Below are 6,780 nucleotides of genomic sequence, written 5' to 3'. Positions count from 1 at the left end.
CATTTACACTCCTGCGGGCAATTTTATAGTATTTATACGGAGTCGCAGGTGTCATTAATTGTCAAAGGCCGCAGTGCAACTTCCCGCTTGGGCTCTTATCTTCCTTCACGTTTTCCCGCCCACTCAGCACAGCAGCCAGGAGTGCCACTAGCACTCCGCCCCACTCGCTAAAATGGCCCGCCCCTTCCTTACTTCGTAGCTATTCTACCCAATCATACGTAGCCTTCCTCAGCTTCGCCTTACGATTGGTAAATGGAAGCGTCCGTTGTGCTCGGGGGCGGGCGGAAAGAGCTGAAGGACGTGAAGACCGGCCACTGTGAGCAGCCACTGTGTGGTCTGCGTGGCGTGCGTGGCGCGCTGATCTAGAAGAGCTGGACCTGGGAGGTGTGCGAGTGCTGGCTGCGAGAGAGTTTGGCAGACATGGCTCCTACCGCACGGGCCGCCGAGTCCGAGTATCCTAAAGGCATCCGGGCCGTGCTGCTAGGGCCTCCCGGGGCTGGTAAGGGAACCCAGGTGAGCGTCCTGACCGCTCTCGGCGGCAGTGCCCGCGGAACCTCAAGGTCAGGGCGGGCGGAGATCCGGAAGTCCTTTCCTAGTCCAGGAGCAGACAATGAGCTGAGTCTAAGGGGACCCTGGTCAGGGTCTCAGATCCTAGTAAGGTGTTTGGGGAAGAGTCCAAGAGGGTGGGCAGGGAGGCGGGGCAGGGGTGGTTTGGGTTGGATTTGGAGACGCAGAGATGCAGACTTAAAGTGTCTTGTTAGATTTTTAAAAATATTAGGTGGGCCACTAAGGGTTAGAGGTTGAAAAGTTTGGAGAGTGGGATGAACACGAGATTGGGGCGCTATATTACAGGCTGACTGGAGAAAAAATGATGACCCAGTTTCCCAGCGAGTTGGGAGTGAATTGTCCAGAGTCAGGGTTATGTTCCAGACACTAGGGACAGAGCTTTTTTGATAATGATTAATGACTGGGGATGAAGGAGCATATCCTACACGTGGGGCAGAGTGGGAGCTGGGGTGTGCTGACGAATGGTACTGCCAAGAGGAGTGAAGGTCTGACCTGTGTAAGTCGCAGAAAAACCTACGGAGCTCCCTGTTCATCTTTTTTTCTTTTTTTTTTTTCCATAATTGTATTGAGAAATAGTGAAACAGTTTCAAACTAAATTGGTAGGACAGTTTCAATAATTAACACATTGTATACATTCTTCCTAGTTACCTGTTCATCTGAAAAGTGCAAGTGGATGCTTTGATCTGGTTGGCCGCCTTTAGAGCCACATAGGTTCTGAGTCTCAACCTTTGAGTAAGCGCCCACATTAAAGGTTAGAAATGTGTACAGGCTCTCAGCTTCCAGTTGGAGGCTGAACACCTGAAGATGATTTAGATGATTTTTAGGTGAGAGGAAATTTGAAATTTTAATTTATTAAATCAACAGGTAAGAAAACAGGCCCCCTGGGTTTGGTAGCTAGCATACCGTGTAATTCCAGCACTCTGGAGGCTGAGGCAGGAAAATCACTGAGTTGGAGGCCAGCCTGTCTATATGATGAGATTAAGACCAGCCTGGATTACAGAGCAAGACTCTTTCTCAGCAAGAAAAAAGAAAACGGGCTGGGGAGGTGGCTCAGTAGAATAAGTGTTTCCCTGGCAAGCACAAGGGCATGAGTTCAATCCCCAGTTCCACCAAAAAAAAAAAAAAAAAAAGAAGAAGAAGAAGAAGAAGAAAATAGACCCAGAAAAGTGAAGCAGCTTTCCTAGTTAGTGAAATTGATTTCACAGGGCCTGGAAGGAACCTCAGGAAACTTGGTCCTCCAGAGGGTTGGAGTCTGAAATTGCCTTCTGTCCCAACAGACTGCAGTTCCTTACTTAGGATCTGAGCCCTTTCCAGATTTAAGACATAATGAGGCCACAGGTCAGGTTTGGGTTTATGATCTGATTTAGGATTTGGAAGCCCCCATAGGTTGAGATATTAATGTCCCCTTCCTGCCTGGAGGTTAGCATGTCCTCCTAGGCCCTAGGATTTGGGCTGTTCTTCATCATTAAGCTTTATAAAGGGGAATACCTAAAAGTGTGGGCTTCTCAGTGAGTGGGGACTGCTCTGTGCCCCTGTTTTTTACTTGGCACTTGATGGGGCTGTTGGAAATGAATGAATGATGCATGTTACTTGGCACTTGATGGGGCTATTGGAAATGAATGAATGACGCAGATTAATGTGGGTGGTGAGGAGAAAGCAGGTCTGAAATGCTTGGTTTGTTGCAGTGACTTTGCTTTCTGCCTCTGTTACTAGGTCAGGAAAGACCACTTTCCATTTTCTCTCCATAAACTGAGCTGATCCTTCCTGGGCTGTACCAGCATGCTTTATACACAGTGATGTTGACATCACCTCCCTTTTTTTGTTTTGGCCTCTTTCCTTTTGGTACCACCCTCAGTTATTAGGTAATGTGCAGCCTAGGGACATTTAAGACTTCGCAGATTTTTGGTATGAGTGACTAAGTGTAAACAGGGTAACTCACTTTTCCCCTTAGTTTATTTTTTTATCTTTATTTTATTTTTTATATATTTAGTACAGGGTCTTACTATGTAGATTGGACTCAGTGATTTTCCTGTTGTTGTTGTTTTTGGTGGAACCAGAGATTGAACTGAGGCCCTTGCGCTTGCCAGGGAAGTGCATATTCCACTGAGCTATCTCCCTGGCCAAAGAACTGAGCTAAGGGGCAGGCCCCCGATTCTCCTGTTTTCAGCTTCCCAAGTGCTGGGATTATAGGTGCACGGCACCACGCCCAGTCTCAGTCACTATCTCAGCGCACCCCAGGGACGGGGACAGGGCCAACTTGGCAAGCCAGGGATCGAACCCCAGCCACTGTGCTCTGCCTAAGCAGGTGCTTCAGTCTGCTGAACTATGTTTTTGGTCTTTTTTGACTTTACTGTATTTTTATGGTTGAATTGGTTTTTTGTGGGGGGATATTTTTTGTTTTTGATGTCAAGAACTGAACCCAGGGCTTCCAGCTTGCTAGGCAAGCATTCTACCACTGAGCCAGGGGCCGGGGAGAAGGCTCAGTGGAATAAGTGCTTGCCTGGCAAGTGTAAGGACCTGGGTTCAATCCCTGGTTCTGAAAAAAAAAAAAGAAAGAAAGAAAGAAAGAAAGAAAGAAAGAGAAAATACCACTGAGCCAAAATCCCCAGCCCTGGTGGAATGGACATTATGGATAGCCCATTCCAAAGCTAGGACAAGGACTTTTTAGTCTGACAAGCTGTATAACTTCTGATCCTCAGGGACGGGGAGATGGCTCAGTGGAATAAGTGCTTCCCTGGCAAGCTCAAGAGCCTGAGTTCAATCCCCGGTTCTGCCCCAAAAAACCCCCAAAACTTCTGATCCTCATTGTTCTTACCTGAAAAATGAAAAGTTCACAAGAATACTGGGAGATTATATTTTATATAAAGCACCCATGCATACCTAGATAACAGCCTGGCAGTGTGTGGGTGCTCAATGAATATTGTCCTCCATACCTTAGTAAGCACATCTTCTGCCTCCCAACTCTGATCGTTTTAGTGTGAGCGGTGATTTCTTCAGAAGTCTCGAAGAAAATTATGGCCTGATTTTTGTTGTTGTTGTTGTTTTGGTAGAACTGGGGATTGAACTCAGGCCCTTGGACTTGCTAGGGAAGCGCTTTTCTATTGATCCATCTCCCCGGCCCCACCTGATTGTTAAGGGTGCATGAATGATAGGAGTTGGTCAGAGAAGGTTTTGTGAAATAGAAGATGGGATTAGAGCTAGGATTTAAGGAACAGTAAAATTACACGAATCACTTGACCTTTATACACTTTCTGTACACGTTGGTAACTGTACGCATGTTTTTATGGAGTTGGAAAAAAGTACAGAAGTCACAGTTGCACAGCGGCCGTCTCCTGCAGGTTTAGCCTGCAGCCACAGCCCACACGCCCAAACTTTTTGTTAGGAGAAGGTGTCCCTCAGTACTGGGGATTGGACCCAGAGCCTCATTCACGCTAGGCAAGCAGTATAGCACTGAGCTCCATCCCTTGTCCTTTTTAAAAATATTATGTTGAGGGAGTCATGCATGGTGACACATACCTGTGATCCCAGCACTTGGAAGGCTGATGCAGAATGACTGTTGTGAGTTCAAGGCTAGCCTGGATTACATGGCAAGACTCTGTCTGAGTGAGTGAGTGGGTGAGTGAGTGAATGAATGAATGCTTACATTAATTTTGAGACTGAGTATACTGAGTTGTCCAGGTTCACTTCAGATTTGTGATCCTGCCTCTGCCTCCAGAGTAACTAGAATGACACGTGTGCACCATCATGACCAGCTGCGTTATGAACAGTTTTAAATACACAGATGAAGACTGAATGATATAATGAGCACTGCTATCAACTGGATTGCTTTTTTGAAAAATAAGTATAATATCCCCTAAAATATTAACAATTTTTTTTTTCTTTTTGGCAGAACCCGGGATTGAACTGAGGCCCTTGCGCTTGCCAGGGAAGCGCTTATTCCACTGAGCCATCTCCCCAGCCCCAATATTAACAATTTTTTTCCCCAATATTAACAATTTTTGATAGCAGTTATTATTCACATTTCCAATTGGTTCACAAATGTGATGATGGTTTTTAGTTTATTTTTTATTTATTTTTTTCTTTTTAGTTTATTTTTTTATCCTATAGTTTTTTTGAAAAAAGTTGTTCTGAGAATATTATCCCTCATTCTTGAAGTTTTCAGTTGTATCCTTGTGAAATGTTTAACATCTTTCTCTGTCCTCTCTGTTTCCTGTAAGGACTTAGTTTAGTCCAAACCCTTCGTCAGATTCAGGTTCAGCTTTTGGCTCTGCTGTCCAGTGGGAGGCACCTGATATCTGCTTGTCTCTGTCTGGGGTGTCTGGTCATTGCTGTTCAGTGCCTAGCTTCATCATTAGTTGGTTGCAAGTGACAAAATGGTGGTGGTCTAATTTGATCATTTCCCTGTTCATTTCTCTTTTTTTTGGCAGAACCGGGGATTGAACTCAGGCCCTTGAGCTTGCCAGGGAAGCACTTATTCCACTGAGCCATCTCCCCGGCTCCTCCCTGTTCATTTCTTAGGGAAATATTCTTTTTTTTTTTTCAGTGAAATATTTCTATAAAAAGAAACTCCACCTCCCCTATTTATGATTACCCGGGGGCCTGCCCCTTAGCTCAGTTCTTTAAGTGGCTGCTTCAACAAAGCAGTCAGGCTCAGGTTGCTGTGGTTCCATCCCCACAACACAAGCCAAACAAACCTTCCCTGAAGGCATTTGGAGCAAAAAAAAAAAAATCCCTATTTACACTTACCCAATAATACGGTTTATCTAGAAAAGGGAAGATAAATGCTTGATGTGCCAGCTTTTGAAATAATAAATTTATCATAGTTTTCAGTTGCAGAATTGCTCTAAGAATTTGGGGAAATTTCCCATTTCTCTTGAGAAATCAGATCTGGTGGCAGTGGGTCTCTGCTCCAGTGTGGCAGCAGTCACTTGCACCTCAGTAAAGTTACTTGGGATGATCCCTGTGCCCTCCAGTCCCAGGCATAGTCCCTTCACTGCCTATAGCTTACCTTGGACTCATCATTTATATTGTCTACCTGGCCCATATTGGCAGATGTTTGCAATCTTTGGTGAATTCCCTAACCTAGAATTTTTTATTTATTATTTATTTATTTATTTTATGTGTGTGTGTGTGTGTGGCCAGTTCAGCCCACCAGGGGGCGGGGCTGGCTGGCATGTGGTGCTGGGGGATTGAACCGAGGTCCCTGTGCTTTGCTTAGCTTAGCTTGTTCTAAGTAGGTGCTTTAGACCTCTGAGCCATCTCACCAGCCCAAATGAGAATTTATATTCTTTTTTTTTTTTTTTCCAGAACTGGGGATTGAACGTAGGCCCTTATGCTTGCCAGGCAAGCGCTTATTCTACTGAGCCATCTCCCCAGCCCCCCTAACCTAGAATTTGAGCATAGTATCTACTCAGTAATATTTTTCTTCCCCATAGCACTTCCTATGTTTTATGTTGGCATAACAAATAATATTTTCTTTGAAAACTTACCATTTTAAAAGCCATTGGAAAACTGCCTGCCTTTGTGTCATCTGATATTTTAAAACATCATAGAATGCTTGGGATTGTTATGGGGGGGAGGATTATTTTATTAATTTATTTTGTTATTTATTTTATTTTTTTGGCGGAACCAGGGATTGAACTCAGACCCTTGCACTTGTCAAGGAAGCACTTATTTCACTGAGCCATCTCCCCGGCCCCTATTTTTTTTTAATTTAATTTTATTTATTTATTTATTTGTTTATTTATTGGTGGAACCAGGGATTGAACTCGGGTCCTTGCGCATGCCAGGGAATCGCTTATTCCACTGAGCCAGCTACCCAGCTCCTAATTTTATTTTTTTGACAGAACTGGGTGTTGAACTCAGGCCCTTGCACTTGCCAGGCAAGCACTTATTCTACTGAGCTATCTTCCCGGCCCCAGTTATTTTATTTAAATAACTTTCTGCCTTCTAAAGTTGGATGTTCCTGCAATGTGGCCAAAACCAAGTGTTTCTTGTTTTTTCTACCAGCCATTCCTCATGTTTCTGATGTCCAGCTCACACCAGTTCCTTGAGGCCTTGTGCACTTAGGCAATCAGTTGCTAACTTAAAGTTGGATTTGTCAGTTACATCAGTACAAGGATACCCAGGACTTTGATCAATCGATCGGTTCCTCTCTCGGTCTCTCGGGTCTCTCTCTGTCTTTGTGTCTCTGTCTCTCTGTCTCTCTCCATC

General features: G+C 44.6%; 1 protein-coding gene across 2 annotated transcripts in view; it reads left to right on the top strand.

The window, feature by feature from the left end:
- Positions 1 to 324: 324 nt before the first annotated feature.
- The window catches only part of Ak2 (adenylate kinase 2), a 30,393-nt gene continuing 23,937 nt past the window's right edge, over positions 325 to 6,780 (top strand). Inside the window, exon 1 of one of the 2 annotated variants that reach the window (XM_004640985.3) lies at positions 325 to 513. In XM_004640985.3, coding sequence (XP_004641042.1) covers positions 421 to 513 — 93 coding nt within the window. In that variant the 5' untranslated portion in view covers positions 325 to 420. The remainder of the gene's footprint in view (positions 514 to 6,780) is intronic. The other variant, XM_004640986.1, reaches the window with a different exon arrangement.

The sequence above is a fragment of the Octodon degus genome, unplaced genomic scaffold, assembly GCF_000260255.1.
Source record: "Octodon degus isolate 3935 unplaced genomic scaffold, OctDeg1.0 scaffold00130, whole genome shotgun sequence".
In the NCBI taxonomy this organism is placed as follows: domain Eukaryota; kingdom Metazoa; phylum Chordata; class Mammalia; order Rodentia; family Octodontidae; genus Octodon; species Octodon degus.
This window is presented reverse-complemented; position numbering and strand designations above follow the sequence as displayed.